Here is a 21,047-nt window from a genome sequence, read left to right as displayed (position 1 = left end):
AAAAGGACTACTAATATTTGTAACTTAATCCAGGATTTGAAACAAGCCTTGTCATCTATTTCCAATGGCATAATTACTGCACTGAAGAGCTTTATAATAAACGAAATAATCCTCTAGCAGAAAGTGACTATAGTATTCTGAACATTGTTTATAAGGCTTTTTTGATTTTTGCTGAACTGCCTTTAAGAAAAACTGACGAATCAGAGAGTTAACCATTCTGAGTTTAAGTGAAATCATAACAGGATGTCAACGAGATGCATTTTTTTTTTTCTCCTGAAAGAGAGAAACTGAAAACCAGTTTTAAAATCCCAATCGTCTCTCGCTATTAGCCAAAACCAAATAAATAAATAATTCTCTGGGTGACGAACTAGCACAGTCCAGTTTCCTGTGGATTTGCAACTTTTCTCCAAGCGTCTCAGCGAGGTGCCCATCTAGCTCAGGGCACCACACCTGATACCCGCCTAAGCTGGCTGCTGCCAAAGACTGTCAGAACTAAATTTTCCCTTAATTTCTCTTTTGTTTGATAAGGAAATAAAACTAGTTTATCTGCTCTGAACGTCAATTTTAGCATCTCTGAGACTTTATTCCTCTTTTGAATTTGAAACTCTCCCACGGAGAACAAAGCTTGGCTCCTGTAGAACTTCAGGCTAAAAGGCAGATTATTTCAAATAGAAGAAAGCAATGTTCAGGTTTGCTTTCCTTGACCAAAAGAGATTTTCTAATTTAACAAAACAATGGGAAATACTGCAAAATATTCTTACCAATTTTCTTATTTCGTTCTTCCCCACGACTGTGTGCAATAATTGGAGAATATATGAAGGGGCTTTTGGTTGATACATTCTGACCAAGTAAACTTTTCATTTTGTGAGGTCGGAGACTGGTTGGGAGGTTCAAGAGCTTCACAGACCTGTTGAGTAAAAACAGTTTTATGGTATTTTATTTATTCTGTTTTATTTTATAATACATGGTAGTGTTAAAAATGAACCAATAAATACTAAATGACACTCTATGTAGACACTGATGAAAGTACCTGAAATGGAAAGTGTAAAGTAAACACCTACAGTACAAAAGAAAGTAATACCAACCCAAGGAAACTAAAAGCAAAGTTTCAGAAAGATCTCAGAAAACAAATACCAAAGGAAAACATCCTTCTGCTGAAACCAGCAAAACCAAAACTAGCCGGATTGGTGATCTGAAATCCAGCTACTAATTTCCAAGCTAAGAGCAGACTGAACAACAGACACACCACACGTCCTGTGCAGAAATCAACCCAATACTTAACTTAAACCCAAACTATACCAGGCAGGGAAATCACTGGCCATTCCGATGCTGATGGGAAATTAAAGATTAAATATTGCGCATAAGAACAAGCAATACATTAGTGGATATTCAGTAAAAGTAGCAGCATTTTAAAAGCCTGTAAGAATCCTAGCTACTCAGAGTGAGGAAAGGACAAACAAACGGTGAATAAAGGCACCATTCAGATCATAGCTATTTTGCTACCGTCTATTAAGCTTGAAGTATTTGTGCTTTTAATTAGGAATGTCATCAAGAGACAAGAATCTCCCCTTTACAGTCACGCATGGCTTAAATCTCCAACTTTTTAAAAATTTGGTTTTCACCTAGAAAAAAAATATCCTGTAGAATAAAACAACATTTTTTGCTAATTGCTAGAGGCATCCCACCACACTCAGGTAGACAGGCAGGAATTAAATAAAACGCTTACAAAACTTTCCAGCAGTAACCTTTTAAAAGATATTTAAAGATATGGTAGGCACGTACCAAGACGAACAACAACAGAATCTAGCTAAAACCGTAGGAGACTTCTAAAACCAATTAAGAGACCAAGCGCAAGACTGCAAGAAAACCCCAACTTGTTCAAAGATTAACTCCCTTCTTCCCCCATTTCCTACATCCACCTCCCACAGCAAAACTTACCTCACCAGAATTCTATGATAATTCCAATAATAAACCGAGAAGATTATGAATGTTACGCTACGTGATTATATTGTCATCTTTTATGAAGTTCTTCAAATACTATGACAAGACCAGTAGGGCACTAAGAAAGAAACCTGCCTTGCTCAGCTGTAAAGGTCATAGAAACAACTTAAAATCAAGTGCCTTCGTTCTGAAAAGCAGGCAATTATTCTTTCACACATTAAAAGAGAGTTTTGCATCATTCACAGGATATAACTGAAGCCATTCACCTGCCAAAGTTACAGAATTATACTTAATTTCAAAACAATAAACAATTACTGAGAACATGAAAAATCATGTAAGTGCTCAGCATGTTAAAGAACAGCATCAACAGCCCACTAATAAAGAGTGCGTACGTACGTACAAGAAAACAGTTTGTTTTTTTAAAATTACCCCAAGCATTCAAGATAACGTGCTACCGCTTAAACAGAATGAAGCTGTAAGAGTAACACTACACAGAGGTGTTACCTCTGTGATATAAAACACCTGATAAGAAGTTACTAGAAAGCACTAAAACTATTTTAGAACCAGAGGTAAACCACATCCATATATTATCTGTTGGTGATGCTCAGCGTCAGCATCACAATCAAACGCAAACTAACAGATAACGAGCCTGAGGAATAGAGAGAAACTATGACAGATTCCTAAATATTTAATATTTTGAAACCTCTTCTGATAGTATTTTGTTACAAATTAGAACACGACTTAAAGCAAAACATGCGAATGATACTTATTTGAGGAAACAAACATTAAATTTGATACAGTGCTAATAAAAAGGAATTTTATTTTATATATAGAAAGAAGTGCTTTGGCTCATCCAACGTTATTATATAAATACTGGTGAGTAACCTTTTTTATCTTAACGCTTGGGTGTTCCCGCAAGGATAGAATGTTCCTCAACTACATATTAGACAGCTATACCCTCACGGGTCATACATAGAAACATGGCAAATGTTTTAATTCCTTTGTGTGAAAAGCTTCACTAACGTACATTTTCTAGTCCCTGGCCCAGCCCGAGAATTCAAATTAGTTACAATTAGGAATTGCAAAATAATTTCACTAGCTACCCACAAGATCAAAATCTTGTATTCGGAAACAGTTGTGTTACTAAAAACCAGCCTTGCTCACAGGGGAAATGGAAGTAATTTAAAAAAACCCCACTGCACTAAATAAACAGAAGGAAGGAAAAAAAATGGCACCAACTAAATTTAAAGTAGCAAAAAAAGTATATCAGGACAACTAAGAGACATCAGCGGAAAAAAGGAAGAAAATTCTTTCTTCTTTTTAGTATATTAGCAAGAAAATAAATTCCAGTACAGGTAAGTTATAAAAACAGGAACAGCGTATCTATTAGACTAGAAAGACAATAAATTTTTCTATTTGTATTTGAGAAAATACTAGCTGATGATTTCACAGTATGCTGTAATGGAATACTTGCCAATCCAACACGCTTTTAATTTCTGAAGCTTCATTAAATAAATAAAAATTCAGCAAGGAGCTTTCCAGATTGTACTACTTATGTTCGAAATGTCAAAAAAAAAAATCCCAACATTCCAAAGGCTAAAAGAAAATACATAAAAATATGATAAGATTTAAAGTGCATCAATAGCAGACCAAGATTCTAGCTGAAAGACGTGATACACACACAAAAAAGAAAGACTATAAACATACTTAAAGAAAGGACAACTAGACATTAACTACTAGTTCGCATGAGTAACGGAATATAAAGATTTTGCCAAGCCCAATCTCTTCTATTGCTTTATAGGTACGGGGGAGAAAAAGGTAACAGGGCAACTATATTCCAATTTCATTGCGGCATTTCAATGTTTGATGGTATTTTGATTAAGAAATCTGCATCTAAAATAAGCACCCCACATTAAATGCATTAAAAACTAGTAGACCATGAAATGCCAACAGTAAATAGAAGTCATCATCACCAGCGCATATGTACGTTTCTAGAGGGCTCTAGCATGGATTGAGCCCTAAGCTTAGTTATTCAACACCGATCAAAACCACGTTTCCACACCTTTATAATTTCTGTCTCAGAAATTAGCATGATTTAGCTCAAAGAGCTCTGCACTATGGCTATTTTCCAACTACCTGGACAGCTTTACAACACACCAGACCTGCTGCATAGATGTAAGTGGAGGCTTTATATTTAGATGCAACTAATTTTTTTTTTTGGATTACAGCTTTTATCACTGTGGCTTTTATAGAACTTATAAAAGACAAGAAGGGGAAGGGGGCAGAGGAGCACAACCAGCAACTCTTAACTGTTAAATAATGCTGATGTTGGGATTCTCACCCCATGGCAAAAGAGAAGCAACTATTTTCAACGCTTTGAGTGCAGCCAGGTCAGCACAAACGGACCAGGTAAATGAAGCACCTGGATGGTGAGCAGTTTCTTAAAGCTCGGCCGAGGAATAACAAAGTAAATATAATGTGTTTATCCCCTTCTCTCAGCATACAAAACATTTAAAGCGAGGCAGAGCCTTTCCCGTTGAAGTCTTGGTAATCTCTTGCCAAAGTTCTGACTGGCCTCTATATACATAACTCTTATTAAAAATGAATAAATTATTAAATAAATAAATAAAGGATTCAAATCAGCATTTCCCGTATCTTCCAGACTTGAATTTTCTTCAGTATTCAGGATGGAGAAGAACAAAAAAGCACAATGGGATACACCCAGTACAATCCACCTCCTCCACGGTTTAAAACTTAAGCAAAAAGCAAAAACCTGAGACTAAGTCAGGATTTGACACTTTACAGCTAAACACAATGCTGCTTTTTTAGCCCAAGTTAAGGGTTAGATTCATAAGGGAACTTGAAGCATCGTGTTTCTGCAGGTATTTGACAGCCAAGGCAGACAGAGATCGTACACAGCCAGATTACAGAAGGGAATTCTGGTTTTATACTGTGTAATACTAAGTTTATTCCTAGAACAGAGATCTGCAAGAGGCACTAAGTGTCTGACAGCACTCCTGCTCTCAAAAGAAAGTAATTTGCCTTTAAAATGTTTTCATGGAAGCTTTTGCTCTAAATTCTCTCTACAATCACATAATTGAAGTACCAGAAAGGACTATTACACTTAGCTTAATTAACTTCAATTTTTTTAATACTAGTTAATTTTTCTCCCAAAAAAAAAAAAAAGCTAGGTTAAAACTTGCACTAAGTTTGTTGTCTAAAAGCTTTCAAGAGAAGAAATAGAGTCCTCCTTCATGCTGGGAACCTGCCTTCAGAACGTACCTACCAGGAACTCATCTAAACACACAGACACAGTTACCTGAACTTGTCACTGGACACCTTTAAGGACAATGGAAAATGAGTCAACACAGTGCACCTACTCCAGTAATTCAACTCATGCTACAGCAGATATCTAAATTAGGTAAGAAAAGCCTGGAAGTGACTACCTATGTATGATCCATGCACCAGTACAGGTTGGGGGTGACCTGCCGGAGAGCAGCTCAGCTGAAAGAGACCTGGGAGTCCCGGTGGACAACAGGATGACCACGAGCCAGCAATGCGCCCTCATGGCCAAGAAGGCCAATAGCATCCTGGGGTGCATCAAGAAGAGTGTGGCCAGCAGGTCAAGGGAGGTCATCCTCCCCCTCTACTCTACCTTGGTGAGGCCACATCTGGAGTACTGTGTCCAGTTCTGGGCTCCCCTGTTCAAGAGGGACAGGGAACTGCTGGAGACGGTACAGCAAAGGGCTACGAAGATGATGAGGGGACTGGAACATCTCTCTTATGAAGAAAGGCTGAGGGATTTGCGTCTCTTCAGTCTGGAAAAAAGAATCCTGAGGGGGGACCTTATCAACACTTATAAATACTTAAAGGGTGGGTGTCAGGAGGATGGGGCCAGGCTCTTCTCAGTGGTGCCCAGCGACAGGACAAGAGGTAACGGGCACAAACTTGAGCATAGGAAGATCCACCTAAACATGAGGAGGAACTTCTTTCCTTTGAGGGTGGCAGAGCCCTGGCACAGGCTGCCCAGAGAGGTGCCCGAAGGAAGAATGCCAAACACCAGTATACGTTAGGGGCGGACATGCTGGGAAGCAGCTCTGAGGAGAAGGACCTGGGGGCCCTGGTAGACAGCAAATTATCCATGAGCCAGCAGTGTGCCCTTGTCGCCAAGAAGGCCAATGGCATCCTGGGCTGCATAGGGAAGACTGTGGCCAGTAGGTCGAGGGAGGTCATTCTCCCCCTCTACTCTGCACTGGTGAGGCCACAACTGGAGTACTGTGTCCAGTTTTGGGCTCCCCAGTTCAAGAGGGACAGGGAACTACTGGAGCGAGTCCAGCATAGGGCAACCAAGATGATTATGGGACTGGAGCACCTCCCTTATGAGGAAAGGCTGAAAGAGCTGGGACTCTCTAGCCTGGAGAAGAGAAGGTTGAGGGGGGACCTGATTAATGTTTACAAGTACCTAAAGGGTGGGTTTAAGGAGGACGGAGCCAGGCTCTTTTCAATGGTTCCCAGCGACAGGACAAGGGGCAATGGGTACAAGCTAGAACATAGGAAGTTCCGTTCAAATACACGGAAAAACTTCTTTACAGTGAGGGTGACAGAGCACTGGAACAGGCTGCCCAGGGAGGTTGTGGAGTCCCCTTCTCTGGAGATTTTCAAGACCCGCCTGGATGCAGCCCTGAGGGATGTGCTTTAGGCAATCCTGCTCTAGCAGGGGAGTTGGACTAGATGATCTCTAGAGGTCCCTTCCAACCCTATGATTCTATGATTCCGTGGTGGAGTCTCCATCTCTGGCGACATTCCAAACCCGCCTGGACGCGTTCCTGTGCCACCTGCTCTGGGTGACCCTGCTCTGGCAGGGGGTTGGACTAGATGATCTCCAGAGGTCCCTTCCAACCCTATGATTCTATGATCTAGGGTACTCAAATATGACTAGTTTAGCTCTACACATAGATTTTTTGTGAAACTAAAACAATCAAGGTCAGGCAATAATAAATTAGTCAAATAACTTTCCCATTGTGACACGTAGCTTTGTTTCTAACAGTTAAGGTTTGGGGATCATACGTCCACATTGCCTGTTTTCCAGCAAAGAAGCTGATACCAGCTGCAACTCCGAAGTACACCCTGCACCACTGAGCAGGCAACACAAAGCAGGTATCTGCAAAGTCATCCTAGATGATTTGTCAGTGCTAACTGGATCCACTGAGGGGAAAATGCTGGAAGACCTCAGGGAAGATGCATTTTTCCCCTGTAAGCACGCACTAGAAGTGGGGTGACCCAGGTGGCTCATCAGTGCACAGCTTTGTACTTAGTCCAACCAGAAGACAAAACCCTGTTCCCAAAAGACCATTGGAAACGGTGTGACCATTCTGATTCCACATACAATTCCATCTCTGACCACGTACAACTACATAGAATCACAGAATGTGTTGGATCAGAAGGGACCTTTAAAGATTATCTAGTCCAACCCCCCTGCAGTCAGCAGGGACATCTTCAACTAGATCAGGTTGCTCAGAGCCTCATCCAGCCTGGCCTTGAATGTCTCCACGGGTGGGGCCTCCTCCACCTCTCTGGGCAACCTCTTCCAGTGTCTCACCACCCTCATTGTAAAGAACTTCATCCCAATGACTAATCTAAACCCACCCTGCTCTAGTGGGTTTAGATTTGCCCCTCGTCCTATTGCTACGTGCCCTTGCAAACAGCCCCTCCCCATCTCTCCTGTAGGCCCCCTTCAGGTACTGGAAGGGGCTCTAAGGTCTCCCCGGAGCCTTCTCTTCTCCAGGCTGAACAGCCCCAACTCTCAGCCTGTCCTCACAGCAGAGGTGCTCCAGCCCTCGGATCATCTTCGTGGCCCTCCACTGGACCCACTCCAATAGGTCCATGTCCTTCTTGTGCTGAGGGCTCCAGAGCTGGACACAGCACTCCAGGTGGGGTCTCACGAGAGCAGAGTAGAGGGGGAGAATCACCTCTCTGGATCTGCTGGCCACGCTTCTTTTGATGCGGTGCAGGATGTGATTGGCCACATGCTCCTGTCAAACCTGCACCTTAAGCAACCATCTCCCACACCACAAATTGTTAGTGTGAAGAGACCCATTGTGTTAAACGCACTACAAATAGACAAGGTCTCTTTCCATCAGTAAATGTGAAAAAAAAAAAAAAAACAAAGAAGTTAGAGAGAACACAGTGAAACTAGTTGTAGCATGAAAAATGGTCACAGAGTAAAACATTCATTTTCATTTTAGAGAATAAAAGTAATCTGAAAATAAATAGAATTTTCACTCTTTGGTTATATGCTTTATTATCTCTTTGTGATACCAGAAGTCTTGCTTCATGAAATGTTGGATGACATCCCACTAAGAACTCAAATCTCCATCAGAACTTTTTTCAATAACTTCTACCATATTTTTTTTCTGAATAGCAATTATGTTTCCTTCAAAAAGCCACTTCTTGACAAAGATTTTGTTTTAGCCTTTTCTTTTATTATTGATGCCCAATGGCTGTTTTCTCTCTCTGACTCCCTCTAATACTTCACGCTAGGCTTTAATCTAAATAAGGCATTACTCGTTAAGAGTGACTGCATGATGTGCCCTGGCACACAGGCCCAAAATGGAACATAAGATTTAGAAGAGGCCAGTGAAGGTGCCTGCTTGAAAATGCAGCATCTGAAAAGGAAGAGCTACAAAAGGCATCAGTTCCAGCTGAGTTCCAAGCTCCACAGATGGAGACAGCATCCAACTCACGGACCTGCAATATGATCAAGTATCTAACTTAAATCTCAGCTGGAATTACAAAATACTGTTCTTTGATTGTATCAGAAACTCTTGAATGACAGTTAAAAAAAAAGAAAAAAAAACCAACAAAAAAACCCCCAACCTCTCTCCTTCTGAAACTAAAGACCACAAAAAGTATTTTTTGCTCAAAGGCTGTATTTCTGCCCAGGAACTTCTCAAAACAAGTTGACATTTTGACATTTTTCCATGTCATCGTGAACAACTTATGTAAACTGAAAAGACTACATCCTTCCAGTATCCTTTGAAATTTGACAGGTATTGTGGAAAAGTTAAAGATTGTATTTTGGAGTCTTACCTCACAATAGGCAATTTGGTAAAGGGAACAGGAGGTAACTTCAAACCATCTGGAAGGGTGATGAATTCCATTGTACCAGGGCATTTTGCTGTGTAGCTTTCCAAGCTCTGTGTTACATCTTTCTTTTCTAGAAAATAGATTTGTTGAAAATGAATTAAAAAACAATTGCAAACTCACACGTAACAAAAGTTTAAGATGAAGTTATAGCCGAAAGATTTACTTGTTTGGTTTTTTTATTTATACGAAATAACTCTAATGAAATGCCAGCTAATGTTAGCGTACAATGCTTACAGTTATGCTCCAGAAGCCTTAATGGATGGATCAAACATAACTAAGTGACCTTAAGCAAGACGATTTTCTGGACTTTTTAGAATTTTGAAGTGTCAGTCTATACCCGCTTTTTGTTAATTTTTTCATTATCAAGATACAAATTTATACAATTTAACTAGTAAATCTACATACCCAACACAATTGGCCTCAAGCATGTTAAGGTTATTAAAAAAAGCATTGTTATGTGAATAAGCCCCGTTCCGAAACATTAGGTGAAACAATACCAAAGGCAAAGAAGAGAAACAAATTACTTTTGATGTTACCTTGTGTTAAAACCATCTAATTCTTAAAATAACGGTACTATATTACGCTACTAAACCATAGGATAAGATGAAGTGGCCTCAAGCTGGCCTCAAGCTGGACCAGGGGAGGTTTAGATTGGATATTAGGAAAAATTTCTACACCGAAAGGGTTGTCAACCATTGGAACAGGCTGCCCGGGGAAGTGGTTGAGTCTCCATCCCTGGAGGTATTTAAAAGACGGGTAGACACGGTGCTTAGAAACATGGTTTAGTGACGGCTTTTGTCAGAGTTAGGTTGATGGTTGGACTCGATGATATGAAAGGTCCCTTCCAACCTCAGCAACTCTATGATTCTATAACAACCGGTAAGAAAAGTTTTCTTTGGTTTTGCTTAAAAATGCAACATTCAAACAAACATAGGTTATTTGGGTTATCTTCAATAATGTATAATAAATGCTTATGAATTTCATTCAACAATTATTTTCAACAAAGTATATACTCCTGTCTCCAGTAAAAAAAATGTCTATTTGGAAATATATGGCCTGAACATAAAGTTATATTTCTCTGACGAAATGGGAGTCTGCAAAAAGAAACAAGCCTGAGAGTGTGTGCTTATAGGGGAGAACGAGAGCTGTAAAGTTTTAGACCTACATTGGTTTAAAGCACAGTGAACATTCCTCCGTACATGTGCTACCAAGAACAATAACTATTCAATAACTAAACTGTTTCTAGAAAATATTTTCGAGATAAAAATACTCAACGATAAACCAAAATAGGGAAGGGTGACAGAAAATACTGCTTTCCAAAGCAACTGCTTAGATAAACGTATTGGGTTTATGCAGCAAGGTTTCGGTAGCAAGGGGTGCTGCAGGGGTGGCCTTTGTGAGAAGAGACCAGGAGTAGCTCCATGTCAGAGACAGCAGGCTCCGGCCAACTCCAAAAAGGACCCATCAGCTCTGCTGGTGGCACCTCTGTGATAACACATTTAAGAAAGGGTAAAAAATGCTGTGTAGCAGGTGTGAGAGGGAGGAGTGAGAAAAATGTGAGAGAAACATACCCTGTGACCCACGCTACTCCCCAAAACACTGGCTTAGGCCTTGAAAGGCACAACATCCACTGATGTTTGTGTGCCCACATCAATCCAGCTCAGTTTGCAAGCTGCTAAGGCTGTGAGTACCTACTCCTTCAAAGCAAATAAACACTGACTGTAATTGCCTTCACTATGAAATTAATGCCTCATAACTGACAAATTGCCTTGCTTGTGTCCACGTTTCACTGAACTGTCTCTTGAGCCACTCACCACATTTTAATTGCGTGTAGGAAATGCTCCCAAAAATACATTGTTAGACATACACGTACGCTCAGATCAGTGTAGCACAACTAGGAGTTGTACAGGTTCAAGACTGAGTATTTTCATAATATTTTCAGGCTAAAGCATTCAGGCTGTTATTTGCCATGTTATGAGCAAGGGCACATAGTACAACTAGAATCCGCGGAGATGGAAAGCATCACGGCTACCAAGAATGAAGGCGACAACGCTACAGCATGCACTTAATTCTGCCTGAAACCTGAGGTCTGTCATTCTGAAGAACTGGCTTTCATTTCCTAGTGTGAAACGCTGTCAATAATCGTATTCAAAGAAAGCATGCTGCCACTTGCAAAAAGAATTTGTTTATAGATTTTAGAGTCACATTTTTATTTCACAGCAGAAGCTCAGCATGCTTTCCACAAAGACAAGGCTAACACAAGACATTTTTCTATGTTGATATTGTATGAAATGGAGTTTAAAACATGCTGCTGGAAAGCCAGCAGCTCTATTACTTTTTACTTAGCACTGCATCTCAGATAAGATGCTACAGGAATCTACATCAATAGGACATTAGTGGAGGAGGCTGTAGAGAGATGGGGGTCAGTCTCTTCTCCCAAGTCACAGGCAACAGGGTAAGAGAAAACGGCCTCAGGTTGCACCAGGGGAGGTTTACGTTGGTTATTAGGAGAAATTTTTACTCTGAAAATGTTAGTAAGCATCAGAACAGGCTGCCTAGAGAAGTGGTTGAGTCACCATCCCTCGAGGTATTTAAAAGTGAGGTAGATGTGGTGCTTAGGAACATGGTTTAGTGGTGGTTTTGGCGGTGTCAGGTTGATGGTTGGACTTCATGATCTGAAAGGTCCCTTCCAACCTACACAACTCTCTGATTCTGTGACATAACAAGAAGCATTCATGATGCAAAAGAGCAAGGACTGCATGATCTTGCCCGACAGCTGCTTCTGAAAGTAAACGTTGGAGCCTTTCTCTCTCGAGTGAGCACCTCTGCTACCTGACCTCTGTGGCGTGAATGAATGATACAAATTCCTCTGCTTAGACAAATGGCTACTTTCAAACAGCTCTGAATTTTCCTAGCATCGGCCTGGCTGTCATCGTATTTTGACACAATCAGAAACTGCAGCAACCTCCCAGGAGGATCTATTCAACTACTAAGTCTCCTGACCCATAGTTTAGAAGACTGAAACAGTTATCAGTAGTACTTACCTTTCTCTTGGTAAAGAGGAGATAGAAAACAGCTATTCTTGGAGGTGTTTACCCACCTAGTGTCTTCATGCTTGTATATGTCAGCAGGAAAGCAATCACCACTTGATCCTCTGACCTGTGAATTCACCTCAACAGCTTTAAAAGCCTGCGCTGCAGCTGGAAATGCTACTGGATACTCTTGAGTAGGTGTTATAGAGACTCATTTATTGAGTGAGAAATGATGGGTTATTTTCTCATCTGGAATAACTACCTTCATGATTATTTTTTTTGCCCTCCAGTTTCTCTCTAGGCTCATTGAAACATCAGGATCATGGAACGGCTGCAACCAAATAAAGCTGAGCAAAGCCATAGTCGAGCACATACTTCTCAGTTTGTTCAGTATAACCTCATAGTACAATTTCCCCATTTCATAACAAGTTGTTTTCATTACCTTTTTTCGGCTGCCTCTGAAAAAAAGAAAATTTTGCAAGTCCACCAATATTCTTGGCAATTTTTTGCTTAACCACTTCATGCCAACAGAAGGAACATTGTTTTTGTCCCAAAGCTGCTTCGAACTTTTTTCTACTATGAGAACACAAACAGCTGAAAGCTTCAGTTGCAGTTAGAAGCCATTTGTGACTAAAAGCCACTAAATGTGAAAAAATCTTCCTGCTAGTTTCACAATAATGTCAGGCAGTACTTCACAAAAATGGAGCCATTGAAAAATCAGACCAGGACAGGAAAGAAAGTCACTTAGACTAACATTTTTAAGCACTTCAGAAACAGTGATTTAACAGTATCACACAAACAGCATTTCATGCCTTGGCAGATAACGGGGAAAATGTACATTTCATCTCTTTAACTTTACTATTTGAAGAAATTTAAAATATCTGCACCTGGTCACAGTCACTACCCATTAAAAACAAAGTCTAATATTAAAAATACGATGTTTGTTCTCTGACAAACAATTGGTTGATCTTGTTCGGCTCAAGTCATTGTGTCCCTTGCAGAACAACCAACAGCAAGGTAGAATGAATAAAGGGAACATTTTATGTCTGACCTGCCAATTTTGGACAAGTTGACCATGAGCCAACAACGTGCCCTTGTGGCCAGGAAGGCCAATGGTCTCTCAGGGTGCATTAAAAAGAGCATGGCCAGCAGGCTGAGGGAGGTTCCACCCCCTCTACTCTGCCCTGGTGAGGCCACAGCTGGAGTACTGTGTCCAGTTCTAGGCTCCCCAGTTGAAGAAGGACAGGGAACCCCTGGAATAGGTCCAGAGGAGGGCTACAAAGATGACAAGGGGACCGGAGCATCTCTCTGATGAGGAAAGGCTCAGAGACGTGGGGCTGTTCAGCCTGGAGAAGAGAAGACTGAGAGGGGATCTCATCAATGCTGAGCAATATCTAAAGGGCGGGTGTCAAGAGGATGGGGCCAGACTCTTCTCAGTGGTGCCCAGCGATGGGACAAGGGGCAGTTGACACAAACTGGAACACAGGAAATTCCATCTCAGCATGAGGAAAAACTTCCTTTCCTTTGAGGGTGGCAGAGCCCTGGCACAGGCTGCCCCGAGAGGTGGTGGAGTCTCCTTCTCTGGAGATCTTCCAAACCCACTTGGATGCGGTTCCTGTGCAACCTGCTCTGGTTGACCCTGCTTTGGCAGGGGGTTGAACTAGATCACCTCCGAAGGTCCCTTCCAAGCCCTACAATTCTAGGACTCTGTGATTCCACTGAAAGACAAACAACTTTGTTTCCTCATGCAACTTGCAAAAATATTGAAAAGGGAAGCTGGAAAACAAACAGCTAAAAGCCTTCTGACTTCAGTTTCCCCCTGGTGATAAGCCCTGAATCAAAGTTTGCACAAAAAACCCTAGTACCCCAGGTTCTTTGCGCTGGCTGAGCTTTTTCTTCCCCCTTGAAAACGGCAAATAATGTTCACAAAGGATTAGTCTGAGGAGATCTCCTGCAGCAGTCAGCCCCTGAGAAGTGGCAGCCAGCTGGCCTACCCAGCTCTCGGGAACAGAAAGTCAAACATATCCTTGATAAATTACTAGTAATATGTAACAAGACAGAAAAGTCAGCCTGACAGCAGAAAAAGATGTAGTTTCTGCACCCAAAACCATAGATATTTCCTTCACAAAAAAGAAGAAGAAAGTTGGTCAGTGAGCCCTCTTACAACTAGAGAGGAAAAAAAAAAAAGTGTCTGCTTCCAGGGAGATCTCCAGCATCACCCTGCCATCAAGGCACAGTGTACTCCTGAAACCAAAAAATAATTTCAAAAAGACCACAAAATACATTTACACCCTAACAAAAGCTGAAGTAGAAATTGAGTATTCACAGACAGTAACTGCTACAAACTTTCTACCATGAAGTTATCACTGGATTATAGCACGTATGCAAAGGTCTTGGTGACCTTTCAGGGAGACCCTCAGCTCTAGTGTGGGACAGACGCAGATGGACAGTAAGCAACCTATTTGTACACTCAGTACATCACTCTTCACCACCACGAGCGAGCTAATGTTGCAAGTGAAGTGCCTTAGCAAGACTGGCATGATCAATCCACTAATTCAGTATTTCAATTGTTTAATTCAGCAGAACAGAGCTGGTCTCCTCTAATTTGCAGGCAAGCTTCATCTGTTTTTCCATTACGTTAAGTCTGAGAGGTATTAAGATGACAGCATTTTCTACAGTTTTAGTAAACAAAAGGCATCTCTAATATTCTCCTGAAAAATACATGGAGCAAGTAAGCACGACTTCAAACTGCTCAGAGATCTCATACTTGAACAAGCTGCTTTGAAAGCAACGCAAGGAATGCTGGGATTTCATTCCAATATTCTCTCCTGCGATCAGTCTCAGCACTTACCTATGTTTTTATACTGCCCTGATCAGCTACACTGCGGACACCTACCTACACTCATTAGGTCTCCAGTCCGTCAGGAAGCGCGTGCGAGCTACCTGGCCAACTGCATGACAAAATGACCAAAGTGAGCGAGAACTGATGGTTGTTTTTTTTTTTTTCCCTTTGCCTCTTCAGGGCACCGATAGCATCTACCTTTTCTATGTATAAACAACTGTTATGAAAGTTAACGTTGCTGATCTGGTCTCCACACGGTGTTTTGTCAATAGACAAAAGCTATTCTTACGGGGAAAACCAGAAAGACACCAGCAGACAGCATATTATATGAATCCTGTTTCTTTGGGGACTCAAGCAAAGTAAATCTCTAAAATACAGCGGAGACTAAAACTAATAAAATTCACAGTTTGACATGAAAAAGAGCAGGAACAACGAGAAAATAATTAATCTATGCTACCCAGAGAGCTAGACTCACTTTTATGAACAGATCATCATGAACAGCACCAAAGAAAGTGGCTCCATCCACGCAAAGAAGAGAACGAGAGCAAAAGGATTCAGTTATTTGCTGTGTAATAGCTCATCTTCGAAAAAGAAATTACCAGCTTTACTACTAATTTTGCAGAAAGGGGGGCTGGAAGAAGATCATCTTTTCAACATAAATAAAAATAGAAGCTTTGTCTGTTAGAAGCAGAATGCTTTCTGCTTCTAAGACGACCACTACAGAGACAGAGAATCGGAAGAGACTAACTAAACAAGCCGTGGTCTGCTATTATAAGATTTTAATAATTACATAAAATGTGTATGTTTTAAGTCACGGCCAGTTTGAAATTCACAGCCAGCACAAAAATATTTTTGGATAGTATGTCGTAAAAGATTAAGATAGCTGAAGTCAGGGGTCAGAAACATGTCATTAAAATTTTAGTATCTAGTTCTCAACTGTGTCTGAGAACTTCACATGTCTGTGCACTTTGAATACTACAAAAATATATTTTGTCTGTGCAAAATCAGTATGTAAACCACTGAGCAATATTAACGACTTTTTCATTCATACCAGATGACCTACCTTAACATAAAGTGGAGCAAATTAAGCATAAATAACTTCCATAACAATAAAAAAAATAGGTAAAGGCCGCTGCAAAGCTGCTTCTGAGCAAAGCAGGCTTTGTAAAAATTTACAGATACAATGGTATAACAGTTAAACACACCTGATTTTGTATTTTGGGTGGAAGAAGCACAGAGACAGAAGAAGGCAAAAACACCACGCTAATTTCTGTAGGACATTTTCCCCCAATATACCGTGATACAAAGTCACAGGAATTTGGCCAGAGAGGATTCTCATGATTCAAAGTTTCAATGCCTCCACTAGTGATACAGAGAGGAGACTCGCGCTTGAGAACAGTTTAATTGTTTAAAAAAAACTAGACAACAGTCTGAAAACTTACAATGAAAATGCCAGCTCTATTAACGTATCCTTGATTTTTCCCATCCTTTTGAAAAAAAAAAAAAAAACGTTTCTTCAGTATCACTCCTAGATCTTACTCGTCTTAGCACACCCAGTCATACTCAACGGACATCATTTGGGGAGTTCACCGAAGTACATGGATCACCCCCTTTTAAACAGGGATACTCCTTTTTACACATGAAGTGCTACTTTCGGTAGCAGCCTTGACTCCAGTGCCTTCATTTGGCTTTAGGCTAAAGACAGCGGTATGGAGTCTGTGAAGTGTCATGTAAAATTTATTTGAATTTTAGTAATATAGCACCTCCTAAAACAGCTTCCTTCAGTACAAAAATATTAGCTCCCAAAAATAAAACACAAATTTTTCACGTCTTCATATTGCCAATTAAAGTATGTCTTCCCCAAAGTAATCCCTTTTTCTGGAACAAAAACCTTGCAACTTGTCTTCATTTGAATGTCTGTAAGTTTTTCCTCAATGAATCAAATCAGGCTTCTTCAAAAATCAGAGGTAACAACACAAAGACAGGAATTTTGAGCTAAAGCTCAGAAACTTCATTTGTGTTCATGAATGACTTTATACAAAGGAATAGGAAACTTCTGTCACAAAGAAATGCACCATTTTCTTGTAATGGCTGATCTTCTGCTTTACCTGAGAATTTGGATATGGTGTCAGCTGGAGTTTTTGTCTGTACCTCATCAACACGCAAGTCTAAACGAAGGTAAATCGTGTGCCAAAGACTTTCAGGTTTGTTTATCATGCTAGTCAATTTGGATCAGTTTTCATTTACTTGACAGTGTTTTTCTTTCATACATCGTAAGACTCAAAAAACCGTTAGTCTTCATCTTTTGTGCTCTGCAAATGAATTTAAATCTTCTATCACTGTTGCTAGTCTACTCAGTTTCATTTATTTATTCCAGTTCAAAATTAATAAATTCACTGAATCAGCTCTGAGCCAGAGTTGATCAAGGAACACGAGGATAAGCAGATCATTATTTGAAAAAGATAAACACATAAAGGCGTTGCGGTTTTCCTCTTCGCAATTTTCCCTTCCTACATAGTATAAAAGACACATATTTCAGGACCTTCTTACACCTTTTTAATAAAGCAGTTTGAGTGAAGTTATTTAATAAGCCAGCTTGTCTCCAGAAAACACTGATTCCAGAGAGAGATCTTGAAAGAATAAAACAAGCCCAGACAGTTTTACCAAAAAAAAAAAAAGAGGTTTTAAAAAAGCAGGAAAAAGTGTTGCAGACAAACAACTCCCAGCAACAGCAGCAGGTACCAGTGCTGAAGTTTTATAATACACAACTGAAGAAAACACAGAACTAGATGAAAACCTGCAAAATTCATGGTACCGTGATGAATATGAAGAGTTAAGTGGCTTCCTAGAAGCTCCCTCCTACTTCTTGTGCAGTCTCAGAAGTCATTTATTACAATATGTCAGAAAGCATTTACATTCAAGTTTTTTTTTTTATTATATTCATTCTTACACTATACTGTGCCACTGCTATACATCGAACTCACACGAGGTGACAAGTCTGTTCAATTACATTTTTTTATATATATGCACACTTTTTTTTTTTATATGCATACACAGATAAGGTATGGCACCATGCTGAAGCTGTAAAAAGATTTCCAATTAATGGCTAAGATCCTACCGTGCTGCTATAAATATTCCCTGGTAATTATATTGAAGATTTCCGCCTCCATCCTGAAATCAGTTCATTTTAATATTATAAGACCAACCAAACCAGCTCCCTTTTGAGAAATTTATTGGCTAGGCAAATACAACTTGCAGGTACTTTGTCAACTAAAACACAATGCAGTGCATTAAAACCAGTTCATTACCGTCAGTTAAGTAAACCTCATTTCAGCTCGGAAGTTTACATCAAGGTTTAATTTGCATGACATTCTCTGTTCAGTCCGATTAAACCTCCATTCTTTTCAGCCCTTGATATTCAGGGAACTTTTACCTTTCTAAAAATTAATTTACACGCTACAGAGGATCCTAGGGAAAATGCTATGCTAATTTAAAGGCAGTGTTCAGGAATAACGTGCCTTATGACGATGAAACATTGCGAACTGCTGACAGGCTATGTCTATATTACCACGTATTGCAGCACAGAAGGCGAGAAGCTTTAGAGCAAAGCAGCTGGAGCCTACATTACACACGCTTCAGGGGATTACTGTGGCGGTCAGCGTAACCAGAGCTTTTAACAGGTGGCTTCCAATGCAGGATCTCTTACTTTCCACTCTCAAGAAACAATATCACAATCAAGTCTACTCTAGAAACTCTTCTAAATAACCCTAGCTCAGCAACAAATTGTGATATTGCCATTTTTGCCAGGTTCCTAATAGCTTACAACTGTTTTGAAAAGCAAAAGACAATCTTTCCTCAACACCATAAACTCATGCACTTACTGCTTCTTTCTACCTCTTCTGATCAGTTAATGGATCAACATACCAAAAAACGGTTTGGTTGTGGGTTTTTTTTAATTGCGGAATATTGTATTAACTAAATCACACTCATTTAAATGCTCCATCATTCCTCGGAAAGAAATCACACTTCAAAGATATTCTACCTCCTTCCCATTAGTTCACAATTATCCATATGGCTACGATTATTTACTCCAGTTTCTTATCATTTACCTGGTACAGATACCAAATTTACTGAACTCCAGATGGGTTCAGAGGATGGAATTCAGTTTACCTTATTTCAAGAGAAGCATCGATGACTACAGTCAGGTGCAGACACCTGGCTGGTACTGGGATAGCCACACAGGTGTAAAAGGAGTGATGAATCGTGGCAAATGAATCACTGGCATGGCCAGGATCATTAGGGTGACTACATTGCGGACATCTACACTGAAGATAAACCCACCTCATTTAGTTAGAAGAATTTCCATCCCTCTCTGAACTCTTAAAAAAAAAATGCAGAGATACATTTGCCATTTGTAATTTTAAAATGAGAATGAAGATAATTTAAGAAACCCATTAATTGCAACTGTTAGTAGTTCAACTATTTAACTTTAAAATTCTTTCAGCGTCTTTGAACCTTATCTGCTACCTGAAATTTATTACTACTCATTTTACAGTTCAGATCACTCCCCACCATAAACCATTTCTAATTATACTTTGAAAGAACTCCACAGATTTATTCTCCGTAGAGGAAGGAACAAGCCTCAGAATCTTCCTTCCTAAAATGAAAACTTTCATCAAAGTTTTCTGATACAGCTTAATCTTCCCCAAGTGTCTCTCTTTATACCTCAATTATGTTTCAGTTCTGGCAGGCTTCCTGCTTCTCATCACAGAATGGTTTGGGTCAGAAGGAACCTTAAAGATGATCCAGTTCCAACCCCCTGCCCTGGGCAGGGACACCTCCCACCAGACCAGGCTGCTCCAAGCCCCATCCAGCCTGGCCTGGAACACCTCCAGGGATAGGGCAGCCACAGCTTCTCTGGGCAACCTGGGCCAGTGTCTCACCACCCTCATCATAACAAATTTATTCCTCATCGCCAATCTAAATCCACCTTCTTCCAGTTTGAAGCCATTACTCCTCATCCTATCAGCACGCTCCCTAACAAAGAGTCCCTCCCCAGCTTATATTTGAAGAAGTTATTAGATTTCATGAGTTTGTCAATATACACCTCAAAAATCTTTTCTGAATTTACATTCCTCTCTCCGCCTCATTTAACTTACCAGGGCTGACATTCCCTTCTACCTTCTATGTTTGAAACCAACATCCATTTTTATATAGTATTTTTTTTTCCTCCCCAATTGCATTTATTTTGCTGCTTAACTACCTTTGCTTTTTTCATTATTTTTTAATTCATTTTAATGGAGGAGAATACACTTACTGGGAATCTACTGTGGCATCTTTAAACAACCTCCACACTATCAGCAAACACGCCACTCCTTTTAATTTCTTCCAATTAGCTTCTTTACTTTTATGCAGCTCCCCCTTTCAGAAGTTCAATGCTGCTATCAAGGTGGTTTGCTTATTTTAAAATCTGACATTCATATTTGTTTATCCTAGATTTTATTTCTAATACTTATAATCTTGTTTCCTGGCACCTAAATGTGAAGCAGAAAAAAAAAAGAGGAGCACTGTGGGAACAGGCAGGAGGAACCGTAAACAAAGGGCTGCAACCAGCTCAAACTGAAGAAAAAATGAGCTGAAGCTCTCAAGAACTCTTGCTACAGCAGCCTAAACAGGGAAAAAAAGAGAAAGTCATAGCAAGACATAAACAAGAGAACAGGATAGAGCCAGGTGAACACACAGGAACAAGTTCTTCCAGCAGTCCCTCAAAACAAGAGGTGGTTTATGTTATTCCATGCTCTGGAGAGGCAGCAGTTATTTATAGGTTTATAGGTTGTTCTTCTCCCTTTCTCCAGTGAAATGCCATCTAGTCAAATCTGTGTGGGGAAGTATAACTCACCAAGGGCCCATGCAGCTCCATTTCATTTTTTCAGGTGGTTGGGTAGCAATTCAAGACAATGTTTTAAGTAAAGATCCTCAGAAACTGAGTCTGGTCTTTACTGCTGCCAATATAGGCTTGGCAGAAGGGTTACGCTTAAGGGCATTTACGCCTTCACTTTTGGTCCAGCTGTCAATTTTTACGAGGC

At 40.2% G+C, this 21,047-nt stretch overlaps 1 protein-coding gene across 4 annotated transcripts in view; it reads right to left on the bottom strand.

Moving 5' to 3' along the window:
- TRAPPC9 (trafficking protein particle complex subunit 9) overlaps nucleotides 1-21,047 on the bottom strand; it is a 538,771-nt gene that overhangs the window by 477,172 nt on the left and 40,552 nt on the right. For all 4 annotated transcript variants that reach the window (XM_054191250.1, XM_054191249.1, XM_054191251.1 and 1 more), the window contains 2 exons: nucleotides 9,031-9,157; nucleotides 762-907 (listed from right to left, as the gene is read on the bottom strand). In XM_054191250.1, the coding sequence (XP_054047225.1) occupies nucleotides 762-907; nucleotides 9,031-9,157 (273 nt within the window). The remainder of the gene's footprint in view (nucleotides 1-761; nucleotides 908-9,030; nucleotides 9,158-21,047) is intronic.

Source organism: Rissa tridactyla, chromosome 2 (assembly GCF_028500815.1).
Source record: "Rissa tridactyla isolate bRisTri1 chromosome 2, bRisTri1.patW.cur.20221130, whole genome shotgun sequence".
NCBI lineage: Eukaryota > Metazoa > Chordata > Aves > Charadriiformes > Laridae > Rissa > Rissa tridactyla.
This window is presented reverse-complemented; position numbering and strand designations above follow the sequence as displayed.